The following is a 21,187-nucleotide window of genomic DNA, read 5'->3' on the forward strand; positions in this document are numbered from 1 at the left end:
TGGAAGGCAGAGGCAAAGAATATTAAAACACTAACAAAGGTCACTTCTTAGACCACTTATCTTCTAATTGTACTCAATGAGTTAAGTCTTCTTTTCACCTAGAGACTTAATTTATTTGTGTATAAAGATGCCAAAAAGTAGAGCACAAGTTTGTATTACAAGTTCTGAAGCGAAATTTATGGAATAAGGTAGGGCTAGAACTAGGAGCATTGCCCTCACTAAACTCTCCTATGTAATAAAAGCCTAATATGCTAAGTGTCCGGTTGACCGGCTGGCCATTCAACCAATCAAAGCGTAATATACTAATGATATGCTAAGGCCAGTCAACCGCTCACTATGACATGCACTGACCACCAGGGAGCAGTCAATCAGTCAACAAGTCGCTATGACATGCACTGACCACTAGGGGGAAGACACTCCGACTGGTAGGTTAGCTTGCTGCTGGAGTCCAGCCAATCGGGACTGAGCTAGATGGGCCAGACACACCCTGGAGCCCTCCCACAGTCCCTCCCCAGCTGGCCAACCTCCCGCGTCCCTCCCCGGCCCTGATTGTGCACCGGTGGGGGCCCTCAGCCTGGCCTGCACTCTCTCACAATCTGGGACCGCTCAGGGGATATTGGAGAGCCGGTTTGGGCCCGAACCCGCAGGCCAGGCTGAGGGACCCCACTGGTGCACGAATTCATGCACTGGGCCTCTAGTCTTATATAATGTTTCTGCATATTAACATATTCACCTGCCTTTCTTCTCCATATTTTCCTCTAATAAAGTAGATATGAAACATATACAATGGTTACATGGCTCTCCTCTTCGTTTACTCCAACTAAAGCCATAATCTTCACCAGCTTTTATCCTCCCTGCCCTGAAGAAATAGCCCAGAGACTACAAAAAAACATTAGAAACAGCCTGGAGGGGTAGCTCAGTTGGTTGGAGTGGCATCACAATGCACTGGGATTGTGGGTTTGATCCATGGTCAGGACACATACGGGAATGAACCAGTGAATGCACAAATAAGGGGAACAACAAATTGATGTCTGTCTGTCTGCCTCTGTCTGTCTGTCTCTCTCTCCTTTTCTAAGAAAGAAAGGAAGGAAAGGAAGGAAGGGAGGGGAGGGAAGGAGTGGGAGGTTGGCAAGGATGGAGAGATGGAGGGAGGGAGGCCGGGAGAGAGGGAGGGAGGGAGGAAGGAACAGCATGTACTCTAGGTATAGCTTTCCCACTGACAAGTAGCCTGGTTAAGTTACCTAACATTTCTATCCTGTCTCACCAGTTAATGGTACTCGTCCTATAATATTCTTGACAAATGTAACCTGTAAACATGTAAAGTGTTTGCTAGATGGCACATAAGAAGAAATGATGATTTCCCTGTTTCTCTTCTCCCTTCCAAAGCAAATTCTCACAAAGGTGCTTAGGATTCCATTCTCTCCTCCCTCTTCTAGGTCCTTCCTCTCTACTGGTCCCTTCTCCTCCACTTTAATATGTTGAAAACTTCCCACTTCACACAACAAACAAATGAAAAAAGGTTTCCTCCTTTTTGCCCTGTTCCCAAAGCAGGCCTCTTTCCTACCCTGTACTTCTCAAACTTCTCCCATTTTCTCATTATCTATATTAACCCATTTCAATTTTGTTTGAATTCTACTATTCTACCAAAATCTTTTTTCATTTAAAAATAAATATTGAACACTTTTTTCTTGAAGCCAAGATGGAATAATCGTGACCAGTTCTATCTTTCCATCAAAAAGATATAAGATAAAATTAAATAAACCAGATAAAATTATATGAAACAACAGTTTTCCAGACACTAGACATCAGGCAACAAAGGATAGTGATCCCTAAGAAATGAGAAACAAAGGAGGTGAGCCCTACCACTGCCCAGCTTAGTACCACCTTTAATGAGTTTCCAGATCTTGGCACTAAGAGGAAAAGGTGAGGTAGAACCTGAGAGACTCCCCTTGTTGTGGAAACTGAGTCAAAGTCTAGGGAGTTGATCAAGGCAACTACAGCTCATTGGACTGTCCAGTGTACTAGAGAAGAGAGCAACAAAGAGAGAGGAAAATCAGAGGGTGTCTCTCAAATAATGGCACATGACTGAGAAAACCACCTCAGGCCAGGGGAAGAACCATCTGAAAGGATGAGAGAAACCATTTTAGGCACTCAACACAAGGCTGAGAGCTGTAACTGTTCCCCCCAACCAGAATGGAAAAAAACTCAGAACTCATGGGATAATGGGTAGAGTACACAGAAAAGTCTTCTCTCAAATAATTAGCCCTAGACTGAGCATTGCTCCAGACCGGGCTAACAATTCATAAAAGCAACACCCAATTAATCTGTTTCCAAGTAACTCAACTGCATCCCAGAACAAAGTTCAAGAAGATTTATACAGCCCTAGCTGGTTTAGCTCAGTGGATAGAGCATCGGCTTGCAGACTGAAGGGTCCCGGCTTCACTTCCGATAAGGGCACATGCCCAGGCTGTGGGCTCGATCCCCAGTAGGGGGCGTGCAGGAGGCAGCCAATCAATGATTCTCTCTAATCGTTGATATTTCTATCTCTCTCTCCCTCTCCTTTCCTCTCTGAAATCAATAAAAAATTTTTAAAGATTTATACAAATATATTCTGCAGCCAACAAGTTAAAATTCACAATTTCTGGCAACCAGTCAAATATTATCAGACATGCAAAGAGGAAAGAAAACAAAACTCATAAAAAGAATAAATAATCAACAGAAGTTCAAGACACATCTGACACAGAAGTTATAATTAGCAGAAGAGAACATTAAAAGTTATTAAAGCATGTCCCATATGATCAAAATGATACAGACATGAAAGATGTAAAAATGATTTAAATTAAACTTCTAGAGATGAAAACTACAATTTCTAAAATGAAAATACACTTAGATATTAATAACAGATTAGGGACTGGAAAAAAAAGATTAGTGAAATTAAAGGCATGAATATAGAAATGATCAAAAAATAAAACAGAGAACAAAAAGAATGGGAAAAAAATGAAACGGCACTGATGCACTGGGGTCAACTTCCAGCAATCTAAAAATGGGCAATTGGGTTTCTCAAAGGAAAAAAGAGGGGGGGGTGGGGGAGGGAGAACAGAAGAAATAATGGCTGTAAACTTACCAAACCTGATGAAAACTATAAATCCACAGATTTGGGAAGACCAACAAAATCCAAGCACAAGACTCATGAGGAAAGCCACCCCAAACTGCTCAAAACCAATGTAAAAGAAAAAAATCACAAAAGCAGCCAGAGAAAATGATGTCATATATAAAAAGACAAAGATGGATAACATCAGATTTTTCATCAGAAACAATACAATACAAGCAAAAAGACAGTGGGGAAACATCATTAAAGTACGGAAAGAAAAAACTGTCAACCTAGAATTCTACATGTGGCAAAAATGTATCCTTAAAACCAGAGCAAAATAAAAATGTTTTCAGACATACAAAAACTGAGAGATGCATCACAAAGACCCACAGGCAAGAGAATTATAGATAAAAAATATGGATCTACATAAAGGAATGAAGAGCACTAAAAATGGCAACTATAAGAGAAATATATAAGCTTTTCTTATCATTTACATTTCTTTGAGATAATTAACTCTTTAAACAAAAATAATAACAATGTATTGTGAATTTACAATTATATGTAAAAGTAAAATGCATGACAACAATAGCATGAAGGCCAGCAGGAGAGAAATGGAAATACTAGATATACTATTTTGAGTCTTACACTACATGTGAAGTAGTGTAATATCATTTGAATGTATTGTGTAATAAGTTAAAGCTGTATACTTAAATTTCAAAGCAACTATTAAAACAACAAAACAAAAGCAATAGCTAATAAGCCAACAAACGTGATGAAATTGATTCATAAAAAAACATTCAATGCAGCCCAGCCAGAGTGGCTCAGCTGGTTGCGTGTTGTTGTGGTCCTATGCACCGAAAGGTTGCTGGTTCGATTCTGGTCAGGGGCCCACATACTTGGGTTTCAGTTTCCATCTCTGGTCTGGGCACCTACAGAGGGCAACTGATCGATGTTTCTCTCTTGCTCACTCTACCTCCCTCCCTCCCCTTTTTAAGCATATCCTCAGGTGAAAATAAAACAAAAACATTCAATCCAAAAGAAGGCAGACAGTGAGAAAAGTCCATTTTCCCAAAAACAGAATACCAATAGCAAGATAAAAAGCCCAAACCCAACAAAATTAATAATCACATTAAATGAAAACAACTGAATTAAAAGATGAGATTTGTCAGCCTGAATGAAAAAGCAAGCCCCAAATATTTCTGCCAATAAGAACTGTATGCTAAATACTAAGATGCCAAAGAGGCTGAAAGTAAAAGTACACACACACACACTATGGTAACATTAATAAAAAGAAAGCTGGCATGACTATTTTATTATCAGTCAGTAGATTTCAGAGCAAGGACTATCACCAAGGTTAAAGAAGGTTATTTCATGATAAAGGGGTCAATTTATCAAGAGGACACAACAATCAATGTTTATACAACAAAACAGAGCTTCAAAATATATGAAGCAAAAACTAACAGAACTACAAGGAAAATTAGAAAAATCCACAATTATAGTCAGACTAACAATATCCCTCTCTCAATATGACTAGGATGAACTCAAAGTAATTGTGCTGACTAAAAGACAACAGACAAAAAGGAATACACACTGTATAATCCCATGAATATAAAACTCTAGAAAATGCAAAAAAACCTAACATATAGTGACAGAAAGACATCAGCAGTTGCCTAGGAATTGATGGGAGTATGAGAAGGAATAGAGGACTGGTTACAGAGGAAGGAGTACATGGAACTCCGGGGAATGACAGCTAAATTTTATATCTTGATTGTGGTGATGACTTCATGAGTGTTTACATATGTCAAATTTTGCCAAGCTATACACTTAAATATGTGGAGCCTTTTGCCAATTATATCTCAATAAAGCTGTTTAATGTGTTATATGAAATAATCCATTATTCACCATGCAAGCTCCAGCCCTAGAGATAAAGCACTGAAGGAGATGGACACAGGATTCATCAATACAGAACTAATAGTCTTAACACAGAAAAGACATCGAATACTACTAAGTGAGACAAAGTCTATGAAATAGCAGGTACGATGTGACAGTAGATTCTGAAAGGTACAGATTCTAACTCAAGAAAGGAATCTCTAAGTAAGTAACACAAATCAAGCCGAAAAAATGCAATATGAGTTAGCTAGGTGAAATATAGGGGGAGGGAGGATATACAAAGACATTTACTGAATAAAGTTTCTAGGGGAAAAAACCTATAAGATAACTATCCAGAAATGGAATTGCTGGGTCATAGGGCAATTACAATTTATAAAAAAGGTTTTCTTGCTTAGTTCTTTAAAATAGAAAAAGTCAAAGTGACATATACTGTTTACAGAGCAGCGGGAATTTTAGAACAATTTAATGACACTACTTTAGACAAGAGAATACCTAACCTCCAAGGTCTTTGAGACCAGGGACCATATCTTCATCCTCACACCCTAAATGCAGAGCTTCACCCACCCGAGGTGCCCACTCACAGTGTGCTGAATTAATGTAAATTCCTTAGGTTAGTGTAAAAGAAGTCAAGCTGTCAGGAGGAGCTCCTGAATCACACCTCACTTTCTCTAGAAATAATTTTCAAAAGAATTAACCTCTTTTTCATCCTCCTCCTCAAGTAAATAAGTCCCTCCACATGAACTACTGCAAAAGTGTTAAGCTGATCTGTTTCCATTCCTCTCATTTTCCAAATTCAACCTCCATAGAGCCCAAGTGTAAACCATTAAAACCCTAAATCAACTTTCCTTCTTTGCTTAAAGCCCTAAATGGCACCTCACCACCTCCAGTTGTGCATCCCAAACATAGAATCTAAAACCAACAGAGGTGAACTGAGGGGAGAAAAAGGAAAACTTTGTTTTTATTGGATTTAGAGAGCTATATACAGTGGGGCCTTGACTTACGAGTGTCACGACTAACGAGTTTTTTGAGATACCAGCTGTCTCTTGGCTGATTTTTTGCATTGAGTTGATAGAGTAATGTGAGTTAACGAGCTCCTTAACGAGCTCGGTCTCGGAACGAATTAAACTCGTAAGTCAAGGCCCCACTGTATTATGAGATTTTGCTTCCTGCTTTTTTGTGTTAAAAATAGCTTTTTATTTATAAAAAGATGGGCGAGTGCATGAGTTTTTAAAAATAGATATTTTTTAACTGATTTTAGAGAGAGGAAGGGAGAATAGAGAGATAGAAACATCGATGAGAGAGAAATATCCATCAGCTGCCTCCTGCACGCCCCCTACTGAAGATCTAGCTGGAAACCCAGGCATGTGTCCTAACCAGAAATCAAACCTTCACTTCCTGGTTCATGGGCCCACATTCAATCACTGAGCCACACCTGCTGGGCTACATGATAGTTTTTAAGAAACATCTCCACTTGGCAAATTAAGAAATTGGGCTTTTTATGATGGGTGAGCTTTATTTTTTATTGAGGGGCCCCATGAAGAAATCAGTCCTGTCTCACTTTCCCAGGAGATTTTTTTCCCTCCTTCTCTCCTTCATTCACTCAATTTATTGAGCATCTGCTATGCTAAGAGCAATGGCAGAGTAGTGAGTAAAGGAGAAACACCGTCTTCATGGAGCTCACAGTCTAGTGAAACAAACAGATATCAAATAAATACAGATTTAAAACTATGATTGTACTGCCTTATGGAGAATGGAATGAAGGAGCCCAAAAATGAAGACAGGAAGGATAGTCAAGGAAGCTACTACAGTTCAGGTAAGAGATAACTGTGATTTAGACAAGGATAGAGGCATGAAGAAGCCAAAATCTTCTACCGGATTTGCTGACAGATTGAACAGGAGGGTTTAATGAAGAAATAACTCCATGACGTCAACATAAGCAACTACATAGACCTGAACTAATGGTCCCAACTTTTTATGCCTCCCTGGGGCTATGCCATGTGGTATGAGGTGGCTATAATTATTCTAGACATGATTATATGATTTGCTTGGCCAATGGTGTGACGAGCTGGCATGACCATGGCATACTCAGCCCCACGTTGGGTGCCATATGTGCTGAGCCAGGACAGCCAGATTCAGTGAGCCTGAGAGGGGGTGGTGAAGGATTGAGAAAAGACAGACAAGAGAAAAAAGCTGGGTCTGGGTGAGACGCTGTCCTCTCTCCTGAAAGCCGTGTCTTTATTTAATGCCAGATTCCACAAGGCAAAGTAAGGGCGTGGTTACAATGTTCTCTTGAGTTTCGAATCTACTCAATTATACCCACCTGGTCAAGCTTTGTTTACTTGCTGCACCTCCTGCAGCCTGTATCACTTAGTCACGTGGGACCACAGGTTCGGACCATAAGGTCAAGCTTACAACTATAGCCCTTGGCTATAATTGTGCTGGGAGGGCTTTGCCCCCCAAGCTGGGACTTGCACGTGGCTTTGCCAGGAGAGGACCGTGCCCGCCTATTAGTCCCAGGCTTCAACCTGGCCAAACGCTGTACCACTCTCCACACAATGGGACAACAGCAAACTTATTCCAAGCAGTAGCTTGAAAAAGTGTTTGTGCACTGCTACTTGTCTCTTGGAATAAGCCTGGACTAGCTGGCTAAAGAATGAGAGATCGAGTGGAGTAGAGCTAAGTGGGGGCCATCTGAAGTAACCTTAAGCCAGTCTATAGCCAAAGAACCCCTAAACATATGAGGAAGTCCAGCCAAGATGAGCAGAGACGCCTAGCAGACCCATAATTGAACAAAAGTGCACGGATGAGCCCAAGCCACACCTAGAACCACTTACCTGACCTGTAGGTGATGAGATTCACTGATTGGCTGCCTCCTGGACGCCCCACACAGGGGATCAGGATCGAGCCCACAACCCAGACATGTACCCTCGACCGGAATCGAACCCAGGACTCTTCAGTCTGCAGGCTGACGCTCTATCCACTGAGCCAAACAGGCTAGGGCTGGGATGACTTTTTAAATGCATAAACTAACTAAACATGGTGGTACCATTTACTGATATGGAGTGGGAGAGGGAATGGAAAAGAAAAACCAAGCTCATTGTATCTTACCCTGCTCAACTCTTACCTAGCCTCCAAAGTGCAACTTAGATATCGATTCCTCCAGGAAGCTTTCCCAGATCTCCCGGGCTGGTTTGGAAAGATTAAGTACTACCGTTATGTTTTGTACATATCCCAATCACTGCCTTACCACATTGCTTTATAATTATCTGTTTACCTTTCCTCCCAACTAGATAATTGCACCTTTATGTTACAGACTGTCATACTCATCTTGATGTTAGCATGTAACATAAAACAGGGTCCCAATAGATGTTTCTGAATTTTATAAATGAATTAAACACATTATTTGACACTATAAAATCTATTCATCAACTGTAGATCAGTATTTCTCAAAGTGTGATCTACTGACAACATGCACCAGAATCAGCAGGGGTGTGTATTAAAAATGCAAATCTCTGGGCTCTCTATCCTCAATGAAAATGCCATTCTCCACCTTGTTGTGTTTTTTTTTTTTTTTTTTTTAAAAAAAAGGTAAAGTGGCCCTGGCCGGCTTGGCTCAGTGGATAGAGTGTCAGCCTGCGGACTGAAGGGTCCCAGGTTCAATTCCGGCGGGCTTGATCCCCAGTGGGGGGCGTACAGGAGGCAGCACATCAGTGATTCTCTCTCATCATGGATGTTTCTCTCTCTCCTTCTCCCTTCCTCTCTGAAATCAATAAATATTTTTTTTTTAAAAAAGAAAGGTAAAGTAGTGACTAGCTGGCCTGCTACAGATACACAAAACAAGTCGTAAGAAGTATGGGTACGAAAACCAACTCTTGCTCACAATTTTCTGGAGATGTTCTCTACAATACAGTCCTTAGGCTAACATCACCCAGGTAACTGCACCTGCTCAGAACTACAATGGGGTTCCTCTTTTAAGAAATGGGTCGGACTCAGCCAGAGGGAGCAGGAGCTGGGGTCCCAAAGAGGTGTGGCTTCTCAACGCACAGGTTCACAGAGGATGGATGCTCCAGGCCCAGGGGAAAGCAAGTTGTGAGCTTTCTCCGCAGCAGGGGCCAGGCCAGGACGGACAGGCGGTCTCGGCCCGAGCAGCACCTGTGTGCCGGGCCCCGGAGCCCAGCGGCCCAGCCCAGTGCCGGCCCGTGGTCCCGCCACAGAAGGTGGCTCCCACCAAGGTCCGGGATGGACGTCCTTCTCCAGAAACCGCCACCCGGTGTCCACCCCAGCCCGACGGGCCGTAAGGAAGGCCCCGAGTTGGAAAGGAAGAAAATGCGGGAAGGGTCTGGCCCTTGGCATCCGAAAGGGAAGAGGAAAAGAGTGCAAGGGGACGCCGCCGCTTCCCACCTGCGTCTAGTTCCAGCTGGTAACAGGGCAGCGGCTCGAGGGAGAGTTTGTAACCCTCGAATCGGGGGTCCAACAGGGGTCTCTTCACCCGCAGCGAGCAATTAGCGGCCACCTCCATCGCCTTCCAGGATCCTAGCGGGAGAATTAATAAAGCTCTTGTTGAAAGGTCCGCGCTTCCCTCGTTGCACCTAGGCTGGGAGGCTGCGTGGGTCCCATCCCATTAAACACTGCGGTGCAGCATGCCTTCTGGGAAATGTAGTGCCCGTGAGCGAGTTGACTGTTGCATACCGGGATACGTAGTTTCCAGAGGACGCCCCGCCCAACGCGACAGCGGGAGCTGGACTCTCTTACCCAGAGGGATGAGCGGCCAGGAGGCGGCCCGCGCTGGTTAAATTCTCACCTGATAGGCAGGGTGGCGAGGCCCCGCCCCGGAAATGCGTGTTCTAGCTTTCTGTGTGCTTAGGCGCCCGAGCTACTGAGGGTCTAAGTCCGGGCAGCCGAAGAGTGTGGTAGGTAACGGTCGCCAGCGCAAGGGTCATTTCGTCGCTGGGAAGGGACGGCCCTCGCCCGCGGTGATGGTGGTGAGCTATGCCCGTGGTCCTCAGGGCCGGGACCCGGGCCCGGCCCAGGCTCCTTTCGATGTGCTGTCTTTCGTTCGCTTCCCCGACCCGCGCTCGCGGGCCTGTAGGGCTCTCCGACTGGGCGTGCTACCGGAGTTGGCCCGGAGCCAGTCCTCGCTTTGTTTTCTGGCTCCTCCCCTCCCGCCTCTCCGCTGTCTCCGCCCCGTTCTGCTTTCCCCAGGAATGACTGGACCGGGAGGGATCCCTTAGCGCCCTTGTGTCACCGGTGAGAAAACTGAGGTCTTTCGGAACCGACTTGTCCAAGGTCACTGTCCGTATTGGAGGGGCCGGGGCGAGATTCAGTTCAGTCTTCTGGGCATGGTCCTGACTGAATTGCTTTTTGAAAATGTTAAACCTCCAGCTGCAAAAGCAAACATGTCCTAGTCCTTTCTCAACCCCTCCTTTTCCCTTTGCACTTGGGGGGGAAAAAAAGAAAGAAATTTCAACTCTGAGAAGTCATGCCAGCCTGCGTTTTCCCAAAAGGGCACATGGCAGGCTGCAAAGTGGTCTGAAGTGACTGACAGGTGCCGGCTGGTTCCAAGCCTCCCAGCCTCGCCTCCCTCTGCTTTCTGCACCATTTTGGGCTGGGCTGGCTGTTTTTACTGGAAAGTGAGAATGTCTCAAGTGAGGACTTCGTTTGGGGTTTGTTTGCCCCTTTGATCAAGAAAGAGCACAGATATACTCAATAACAGCAGGTTTAGTCATCGCGATTCAGGATGCGTCCCCGCGAGAAGGGAAGCACTTAACATCTTAACCTGGAAATTGCACTTTTCACCGACATATCCTAGGCTAGCATGGCCTCCCCAAAAATTTTGAACAGAAACGATTCGCAGTCGTGATGAGCCGTGGACGTGTTTGGGGGGCGGGGTCAAAGCCACCCGAGTGCAAAACCGACTTTTTCATGACTTTCTTGTCTCAGTGCCTCAGTTTCCTCACCTGTAAAACACAGATGATGTTAATCCTACTTCTATGAAATAATAGGTTCTGGGAGTGGAATGAGTTAAAGAAAGAAAAAAAAAAGCAACAACAATGTGTTAGCCCCGCACCAGGCACCTACACGTGTCTAATACATGTGACGATACTTGCTACTTCCAGACTCGTTTTAGTAAAGGGCATCCGGGGGGAGGAAGCTGTTCAGGGAGCTTATCAGTGTGCCTCCTTGGGATGCAGCAAATATGAGAGTAATGACGTCGTTAACGCATTGTTGGTATTTATCGCCCCTTCAGTCGATAGCACGGTAAAGGTGTGGTGGTGCTTGCCTAGAGGATTTAGGAGGGAATGCTTTGTAAGTGCTCTGTGTCTGAAAATGCGTGTTGATGTTCAGGTTAGCAAGATGAACAAAGATGCGCAGATGAGAGCAGCGATTAACCAAAAGTTGATAGAAACTGGAGAAAGAGAACGGTAAGTAAGAGACTGTGTGGATAAATTGTATTTAACGCCTTTAAGTTACAGTTACTGTATCTACAAGAATCGAAATATGAAGGAACAAGACTGATGTCAGTGGAAAGAATTACAGAAAAATAGATTGTCAAAAGCTTCAGTTCCTAACATGTGTAAACGATAGGCAGGCCTATTCAGTATTGCAAGAAATTAGAGGGAAGTGAGTGATGTAGAAAGATGAATAAGAAATGACTCTCAGAGATTGTGTAATAGCAAAAAAAATTCCTAAATAACGACAGTTGGAGACATAATGTTACCCACTTTTTCACAGGGAGACAGCATAATAGAACCAGTATTAGTTACCAAGCTCTTTTTTAATATTCATCCAAGGATATGTTTCTATTAATTTTAGAGAGAGAGGAAGGAAAGGGGGCAGAGAAATATTGATCGGTCTCCTCGCACCGAGACTGGGATTGAACCTGAGACCTTTGGATGTGTGGGACAACGCTTCAGCCAGCTGAGCCACCACAGCCAGGGCATTGCCAAGTTCTCTTAACCTCAGTAGCATGTACTATTCCTACCATCTGAAACATTCCTTTCTTTTTCTCCTAATCTTTAGCTTCGTCTAGCTCATCTTTCAAGTCTTAATTTAAATATTTCTTTTGAGTATCCTGGTCTATCAGAACATTTAACATTGTATTGTGACCACCTACTTAGCTAGTTTGTATCCTTCAATATAATCTAAATTACTTGACAGCAGAAATACCAGTGTATATCCATTATCACGCCTAGTTCTTAATTGGCCAAGTAAATATTTGGAAAAATGAGCACAAAGGTTTGCAAGTACAAAGGAGAGGCTGAGGAATCAAGAAAGGCTTCCAGAAACAGGGTGATAAATTGTGAGGGAAGTATATATAGGGAACAGGAGGGATCTTTCAATTCCACCTGCGGGTTAAGGTGATCAGTTAAGAGCTCACAATAGTAAAAGAGGTACTTCAGCTGGGGGAGAAGGATTAGCAGTTCTTCAAGCCAAAAAAGTAGAGAAGACAATCTAGGCAGATGGAACAATGTGCAAAATCACAGCTTCTGGGGTAAGTGCAGAATCAAAGCTAGGAGGAGGTAAAGGGCAAAAGCTGTGTGGACAGGAGGAGTAGATTTTGTATAAGTCAGCTTTTTTTTCGTTGAAAATGATAGAAACTGGCTTAACCAATGGAAATACATAAGCTCTTCTAACTGAAAAGTCTAGAGCTTAAAATTGCTTCAGGCACTGCTGGGTTCAGGCACTCAAAAGTTATTGTCAACAATATATCTTTCTTTGCCTCTCAGCTCTGCTTTCCTCTGTGTTGGCTTTATTCTCAGGCAGGCCCTCCCTACAGAGATCAGTGGTTCAAAATGTATGCCCCTCTGGCTCAGACTACCTTCCTCCTGATAGTTTCAATAAAGACCTGCCCTGATTACCATCTCACTTAGGTAATAGGCCAGTCGTGGTCACCCTTGCCTAGGTCACATGTCCATCACCAGAACCCTACCCAGATTTCTTACACTGAGAGTGGTAGAGGTTTTTTTGTTTTTCTTCTGTCAAAAAAAGGACAGAAAAATGGGTGGTGGGTTTTCAAAAACATCTGTTGTTGATTTTATCCTTGGCTGTTGGGAGGCATTAAAAGGTTTTTTTAAGGGAATGACTAGATCACATTTGCACTTTAGGAATGTTATTCTGGCAGAGTGGAGCATAGACTGGAAGCATTAGAGACAGAATGCAGAAGATTATATTGGGTTAAAAATGAAAAACAGTAAAATGAAAAGGAAAACTCAGGTTGTAGTTTTTTGTTTTTTAAGTAAAATCAGAGATGAGGAAGAAGGTGGAAACTAGAAAGGTGCCTTGGGAAACTGAGAGGATAGTATTGCCAGTAATGAGTCTAGGGGACTATGTATTTGTTTGTTTATTTCATGCAGCTTAGTTACTGAGTTTCTACCACATGCCACGTCCTGTTAAGGTGCTGAAGTTATAGTAGTGAACAAAGTGAAGTCTGTCCCTTCATGGAACTTGCATCCTAATGGGGGGAAACAGACAAGAAATGTCTAATATGTCAGGTAATGATGAGTTCTAGAGAAACAAAGCAGAGAATAATGGGGTATGTTATTTTGGGAAGAAAAAACAGGGCTTCACTGATAAGAGATCAGAAGGACATGAGGGAGATGGAGGGACTCCAAAAGCCAAGGTCCCAAGAAAGGAATTTTTTGGGCATTTTGAGGAGCACACGAAAGCTAATGAGACTGAATAAATTGGAAGAGGGAAAGAAGGAAGTCAGGGCACAGCTGGGGAGGGGGCAGATCATGGAGGGTCATTTAGGCTGTAGTAAAACTTGGAGTTTCTTCCGGGTAAATTAGGAAGCCACTGGAGAGTTTTGAGCAGTGGGAAGAGAATGGAAGTGTGCAAGGAGAACAAGCAGGGGAACAAGTTAGGAGGCTTTGGGAACAGTCCAGTCAAGGCAAGGTGGTAGCTTGCACAGGGCAGAGGTGATACAAAACATGGGTGCAGGTACTTATTTTAGAACTGGAACCAGTAGGACTTGCTCATGGGTTGGATGTGTAGTGCGAGCAAAGTTGCGGTGAAGGACGCTGCCAAGATTTCTAGCCTGAGGGACTGGAAGCATGGAATTGCCATCGTGACAAGGAGAACAGAACAGGTTGAGGGTGGAGAGGAGCATGAGCTGGGCTTGAGCCCGGTGAAGATTGAATGACCTGATTAAATATTGAGATGAAAATGCCACATGGTGGAGATACAGGAATATTGAAAGAAGCAGTTTGGTTTGGAATATGACATGTTTTAAGCTGAGAAATAAGATGATTTAGGTGGAAGATTGAGGATTTTTGAGAGTGGGTATGGAAAAGGAACAGAAAGTACTGATAAACTATTTTATTACATCCATGATGCCATTAGTTGCAATATACGCCTTTTTTTTAAACCAGTTAGAAACAAGAAAACCCTGCTAATTAAATTATGATAGGGCCCTGGCCAGGTAGCTCGGTTGGTTGGAGCGTCTTCCCATAAGCCAAGGTTTCAGGGTTGATCCCAGGTCAGAGCATATACAAGAATCAATCAATGAATGCATCAAATCAATGGAACAACAAATCTCTCTCTCTCTTCCTCTCTCTCCCTCTCCCTCTTCCCCTTCCCCTCCTTCCCCTCCTCCCCCTCCTCTCCCCTCCTTCCCCTCCTCCCCCTCATTCCCTCCTCCCCTCCTCCCATCCTTCACTCCTTCCCATCCTTCCCACTGTCCTACCTTCACTCATTCCCTCTTGTCGTACCTTTTCTACGTCCTAAAAATCAATAAAAAAATTTAAATTATCATAGGCATGCCATTTACTGAATTGTTAAAATGTGAGGGGTAAAGTGTTAGATTCATGAAATACATAATTGATGTATCATTTAGAAGGTTAATGGAAAAAGGGAGGGGAGTCTTTGAGATTAGAGAGAGAAATAATGGGGAAGTAAGAGAATTAAAGGATAAGAATTTGTAGTCAAGGAAGGGATTTTGGAGTTTGAAGATTTCAGAGGTGCAGCTGCTCCAAGCTCAACTAATATCTTCCAAAAGGTGTATAGCCCCACAATATTTCTGTTGGTGGGGGGAGGTAGACAGGGTGTAAGAAGGCCAGAGTAGAGTTTCTTGAGAAGTATTGTGCCCCATCTGCTTTATTTTACTTTGCTAGTAATGAAAATGAGGCCATGTCCCCACAAGATCAAAGAACTATTTAAACTATTTCGTGATAGAACCAGGATCAGGACATGGTTGAAGTTTTGTGACTGGCAAGCAGGGAATTTTTAATTGAAGGGTTGAACTTTTGATTCAAACGTTCCTATCTGAGATATTGCACATTGTTGTAGTTTAATTTGAAAACACTTTTTTTTTCTACACAGCCTCAAAGAGTTGCTGAGAGCTAAATTAATTGAATGTGGCTGGAAGGATCAATTGAAGGCACACTGTAAAGGTAATCAGTTTCATTTAGAAGATAAGCTAATTCCATTGTTCTCTATGTTGGTTTGAAGTTCACTAGAAAAATTACAGTCAGTATTATAAAGGTATATAAGTGGTCAGACATAATTTTAAACAAATGGAAAATTGACTCTTGTAGTGATGATTTCCTCCTCTGTGATAATATGTAGACCTAATTCCTAAATTTATAAAAAAATTTTGTGTATTTCTCTTAAAACAAGTGAAGCAGGATTTTCTATGGCTTTAAAATGTGGAATCTCACCTTTTCAGTGTGCCCGTTCAAAATGAAACATTCCTTATTCCTAATATGTTTTAATTAACCAACTGAGTACTTTATGGTTGTTAGACATTTAGGAATTATCTCTCTTGTCTTTGACAGTGTTATTTTGAAAAATTCATGTTAAAAGCTCTTAAAGAATTATACTTATTTTTTAAAATGTACAATGGGGGCTTGTTAAATTGCTTAATGTTGATGATGATTCCATTAGACAGATTACACATGTCACTATGAGGAGCCTCCTTTCTGGCTCAGCTTTTAGGATAATAGCGTTTTGGTTATTTTTAATGATTTCCCATTATATTGTAATGGTTTCTACAAGTAATGATAATAGTGACTATTTATAACATTAACTAATTATGACAAATCAGTAAAAGCATAGACTTTGAGGTCATACAGATCTTCACTGATAAAAGACTAGAGCTGTATTTCAACTCATGTTTGGATGAGTTATTTAATCTTTATGCTTCAGTTGCCTCATCTGTGAAGTGGGAAAAATGCCCAGCCCATTTCATTATTGTGAATATTAACTGATATAAAGCATCCAGCACACAGTAGGGGTTCAGTAAACATTAACTACTTTCCCTCTTGTTTCTTTTGGCCCAGTCTAGAGAAGAGAAAGGAGCAAAGGAGTTTTGTATTTTCATTTTGGGCTATGAAATTTTAAATTGGACACAAATAATAGCTTATTCCCCCTCCACACATTTAAGAGCTAGTATGATAACAGTGAAATAAGATCTGTGCAGTTATAAATTTCTAGCTTTTTATAACTGTTAGATTTGACCTTATAGTTCAAATTCATTCTGTGCTATATTTGTTAAGCTAAAGTTATTTAGCTGAGAGATGAACAGGCTTTTATGATATTATCTGGTGAATACTTAATGTGTTTAAAGTTGAACTAAATATTCATTAAAAAAGAAGTGTCCTCTTTTTTTTTTAAAGACCAATCTGTACTCTAAAAACATGATCTTAACCCTTCCTCTATGAAAATCTTTCTTACAGATAATGATTTTAAATGATATGATTTGTTTTTTGCTTTTGCATAAGAGGTAATTAAAGAAAAAGGACTAGAACACGTTACTGTTGATGACTTGGTGGCTGAAATCACACCAAAAGGCAGAGGTAAGGAATATAAATTGTGTGAAAGGAAACGTGTGCTAAAGACATGATTTTTTTCTGTCATGCTGGTTCAGCTTTTCTTTCTTCCTACAAAGAAAAACAACTTTTCCAAAATTATTTGGAGAGTTGATGTTCCCTCATTGGGAACAGTTATAATTGTCTCACTGCCTCCCTAGTATGATTTTGAGTAACAGATGAGATAAGAGGTGTAAAATGTTTTGCACTCTGAAACAGTATACAAAGAAATTGACATGATTGGTAAGAAAGATATTTTTTAAAATATGGGATCTTGTAGAGGTAAATATACCTGAAGCTACGATTTATAAACTATTAAATATGGCCTGACTTCACTTAATATTTAATAATTCAAAGTTTTACTCCGGTCTGTGAGTCATTGCTCTGCTATCACTTTGCTTATTAAAAATAAACAAAGCTCTGTCTTCTTGAATGTCTAATTAAGAATGTAGTAGCACCATAACTTCATATTCAGGGTAATCCATAATTAAGATTCACCCTGCAACCACCTAATTTCTCCCTTTAATGCCTTGTTTACAGAAGGCAAAGGAAAGAAAGGAAGTATGTTAACATCGACGTTATGTAATAAATAGTGTCAGGAAACTACATTATATTCTTATCTTAGATGGACCTACATTTTTTTCCCCATTTACTTTGAGAAAGTTTAAGTGAAACCAGGTAAATTAGATGACCTATTGTTTTCTCACACAAAAATACTAAAAATAATTTAAATGTAAATAAGTAAATATGTTTAAAAATTATTCTTAGAAACTACTCATTCCCCAAACTGCTTACCTGTTAGAAAGGAGCTAGGAATCCCTTGGTTCTTTCCATCATATCTTTTGGCCTAGTTACAGCTACAAAAACCTGACCTTTTCTTTACACATATCTCAGAAAGAAAAATAAAACCAACAGTATTTATTGTTCCCCTCATGACTTTACATTTTAAAATAATTTTCCCTAAACTTGTTTTCTATTTTCCTTCAGTAATTTATGCCTAATTTGTTAACATTACTTAGGAACCGGTTATACAGGGTAGAAATTGTCCTTTGCTCCTCCTTGAACACTGGTATCTTGGACATATCAGTTCTTTGTAGCTCCCCTGCTAGAGAATGAGTAAATAAAGAAAAGAGAAGTGAAAATAAATCTGTTCTCTTAGTCTTCTTTATTGTGAAGAGTAGAAGCATTTTACTTTTTTAAATATACAGTAAAATTGACTGTTTTAGTGTGCAGTTCTGTGAATTTTATACACATGTATGAATTCATATACCCACCACTCCCTTCAAGCGATACCTTTGTATTCATTCACACCCTATCCCTACCCCAAGGCAACTGATCTGTTCTTGATCACCTAAAAGTATGTTTAATATACATATTGATCACAGTTCCAGTGGACTTGAATTAACCATGTAGTCTCTATTTCTAGACAGGCTGAAACTAAACAATTTATAGAGGAGTATCTGTCTCCTCTGATTTGTGTACTTATTTCTGAAATTCTTATAGAAATATTTAACTATATCTGAAGCTTTCCATTTCCTCTGAATACAAGTGTTAGAAGTGTTAGTTAATTCTCTATTGCCCTTATTTATTAGGCAATTAGAAAAGGAACAGTAATGTAGATTTATTGATATTTAATAATAAAATTTCCAAGAGCAGGGCTTTTTCTTTTTTCTTTTCGTTTTTTTTTTTTAATACTCCAAATAGATGGTACAGTCACATGGTTCAAATTCAGAAAGTAAAAATATAGGAAATGTAACCACTGTTGTGGTTTTGCATCTTTGCTGAGTCAGAGAGTATATGCATTTATTTCTATAAAATATTGTCGAATTACCTTCCAAAAAATATTGGAACAGTTTATACTCCCACCAGCTAATATGAGAGTGCTAGTTTTTCCCTCAGTCTTGCCAACACAGTATATTATTAACCTTTGGATTTTAGCCAATCTGATTGGTAAAACATGTTATCTGAATGTGGTTTTAATTTTCATTTCTCTTGTAAGGTTTATCCCCTCTTATGTTCAAGAACTGTGTGTTTCTCCTTTTCTTCATCGCCTGTGCTCGTTTTTCTAACAGCCTGCTGATCTTACCAAATTGAAGAAATTTTAGAGTAGAGAGATTAGCCCATTTCTGTAAAAGTGACTTCCCAGTTTTTGTCTTTTGCCTTTGTTTACAGTGATTTTGACCAAGCTTATTAAGTTGCTGTTGCATTTGAATTAAATTTATCAATCTGTTATAGCCTCTGTGTTTTAAAAAGGCCGTTTTTCACTTCATTTAAAGAATTTTCCCATGTTTTCTTCTCTGTGTTCAATGTATTTCGTTATTTCACTCAAATAATAAATGAAAATATACTTTATTTTTTCAGATGTTTATCTAATTTGTTATTAAAGCTCATGAGGGTATTTATAAAATGGATTATAAATTTTGGATCGGTCATCCTGAATAAGACATCAAACCTAAAATTGGCATATATTCATTGGAATCTTCTTACTCTTATATTTTTATTTTTATATTTCAGCCCTGGTACCTGACAGTGTAAAGAAGGAGCTTCTACAAAGAATAAGAACATTCCTTGCTCAGCATGCCAGCCTTTAAGATTGAATTAGATTGTGTTGTTTTGTGGTCTTATTTCTGAAAGTAAAACTTGCCATAAATTAGGAATCGCTTTCCCAAAATAAAATCCTTTTTTGTATGATGGTATACAGTTTTCGGTAATGATGTATACATTGTATTGATTTTTTTTCCCTAAATGTGTTATTTTAATAAATATCTCATGAATGAGTTTGAAGTTTCCTTGGATCTTGGAATAAATGGGACTTTTCAACAATGCACCAGATTTGTTGAGAGAAAGTCATCAAATAATACAGTTTGTTAAGTATGTACATGTTTCTGTGCTAACAACTGAGGAGAAATAAGCTGCCTCTTCTGATTGTCTAGATATGGTGTGTTTCTCTGAATCCCTATACTATTTTATAATACATGTCCCATCTTGTACTACAGTTGTCTTATGTGTTATAAACTCTGGGAGTTAGGACTGAGTCTTACTCATCTTTATGTGCCTTCCTTATTCCTCAAAGAATTTACCATCCTATTGGAAGAGAGAACATTTGCAAACTGGCTTCATACCAAGCTCCTCTCACATATCTACTCATCTGAACTTTGAAAACAGAAACTCTAAATTACATCCCCACATACTAAGGTCAAGGAAGAACTTAATGGGAAATAATCTGCACCCATAGCTTTACTCTGACATCAAGATGGCCAAATCCAATGGACTCTTGTCTGTACTTATGTGACCTCTGCTGGAAACTGAGAATGTTGAGCATCCTGCCACTGGGACTTTCCTCCCACTCCTCACAGTGTTTATTCCTACCACTGGAAGTTCCTTCTGTTTCTCGTGGAGTACCTTTTGCTGTATGGGACTGGAAATAATGGTATTTCTTAGGGCTTGCTCATGGGCCCTCTGCCTGACTAATGATACGCTTTTCCTGGGAAAATCCCAGGATACAGGTCGGACCATGACTTCAAATACTAACAGGTCAATAAATTGTAAATTGCATCACCAAACCAGACTTCAACCCAGCCTCCATGCCCATATGCCCATCTGCCATGGATCAGCTTCCTTGGATGTTCCACGAACACCTCAAACTGACCACACCTAAGATAGTGACTTTTTCCCTTCTAGTAACTACCCCTACTGTATTCCTTAATGTGAGCAGTACCTCCCAGACATACATATTACCTCAGGAGCTTGTTAAAATACTGATTGAGAAGGTAAGAGGTGTTGCACAAGAGTCTATATTTCTGACAAACCCAGTCAGTGCTTATGCTGCTGATCGAGGACCACTTTGAGTGGCAAGGTGGTCAGGTGTCCCCTCCCTGCCCTCTTATCTGCCTTAGTTCAAGCCCAAGTTAGTGCAGTAGGCATCTGATGTCTCTGCTCTACTTCTCCGTGCATCCTCCAGTATCTTCCACAGTTGCCTAAGTGACCTTACTAAAGTTCAAGCTTGGTCAGTTTATTCCCCTTCTTGAAACTTCAATGGTTTTTCCTGGTTTGCAGGGTAAAATTTACACTCAGCCATAGCACCTATGCCCTCTTGATCAGACGTTTACTAATTTCTCTAAAAAGTTCCCCAAAATATGTTTATCCTCAAATACAGTTGAAAGTCCATCAAGCTAGAAAGCCCTTTTACTTATCTCTTACTTGGCATTTCTATTTGGATTTAGATTTCCCCCTGCTGCTTTTCTATCAGAAACACCTGTGCATAATTTCAATACAATAGTTTTAGAACTTTTGCATGCATGCATCTCCTAGAGGGGAGGGAACTTTCTTTTCTCTCTCTCTCTCTCTCTCTCTCTCTCTCTCTCTCTCTCTCTTTTATTTGTGGGTGAACAAAATAAGA

The 21,187-nt window shown here is 40.7% G+C and overlaps 2 protein-coding genes across 7 annotated transcripts in view; one reads left to right on the top strand and one right to left on the bottom strand.

Annotated features, from left to right (window-relative positions):
* The window catches only part of NUDCD1 (NudC domain containing 1), a 59,492-nt gene extending 49,562 nt beyond the window's left edge, over positions 1-9,930 (bottom strand). The window contains exons 1-2 of one of the 4 annotated variants that reach the window (XM_023750904.1): positions 9,783-9,930; positions 9,383-9,514 (exon numbers count right to left, since the gene is read on the bottom strand). In XM_023750904.1, the coding sequence (XP_023606672.1) occupies positions 9,383-9,500 (118 nt within the window). In that variant the 5' untranslated portion in view covers positions 9,501-9,514; positions 9,783-9,930. Of the gene's footprint in view, positions 1-9,382; positions 9,515-9,670; positions 9,690-9,782 lie in introns of those variants that run through there. The other 3 variants (XM_023750905.1, XM_023750907.1, XM_023750906.1) reach the window with 3 other exon arrangements.
* Positions 9,742-20,351, top strand: ENY2 (ENY2, transcription and export complex 2 subunit). 3 transcript variants are annotated; one of them, XM_006085214.3, is made up of 5 exons: positions 9,742-9,891; positions 11,327-11,403; positions 15,302-15,372; positions 16,702-16,776; positions 19,303-20,351. In XM_006085214.3, the coding sequence occupies exons 2-5, from the start codon at positions 11,336-11,338 to the stop codon at positions 19,377-19,379; spliced, it is 291 nt and encodes a 96-aa protein (XP_006085276.1). In that variant the 5' UTR covers positions 9,742-9,891; positions 11,327-11,335; the 3' UTR covers positions 19,380-20,351. The 3 variants fall into 3 exon arrangements, with proteins under 3 accessions (XP_006085276.1, XP_006085275.1, XP_023606676.1); XM_006085213.3 differs by having other exon boundaries at positions 9,821-9,963; XM_023750908.1 differs by having other exon boundaries at positions 9,827-9,963; positions 11,229-11,403.
* Positions 20,352-21,187: the final 836 nt, after the last annotated feature.

The sequence above is a fragment of the Myotis lucifugus genome, unplaced genomic scaffold (genome assembly GCF_000147115.1).
Source record: "Myotis lucifugus unplaced genomic scaffold, Myoluc2.0 scaffold_17, whole genome shotgun sequence".
Lineage (NCBI taxonomy): Eukaryota > Metazoa > Chordata > Mammalia > Chiroptera > Vespertilionidae > Myotis > Myotis lucifugus.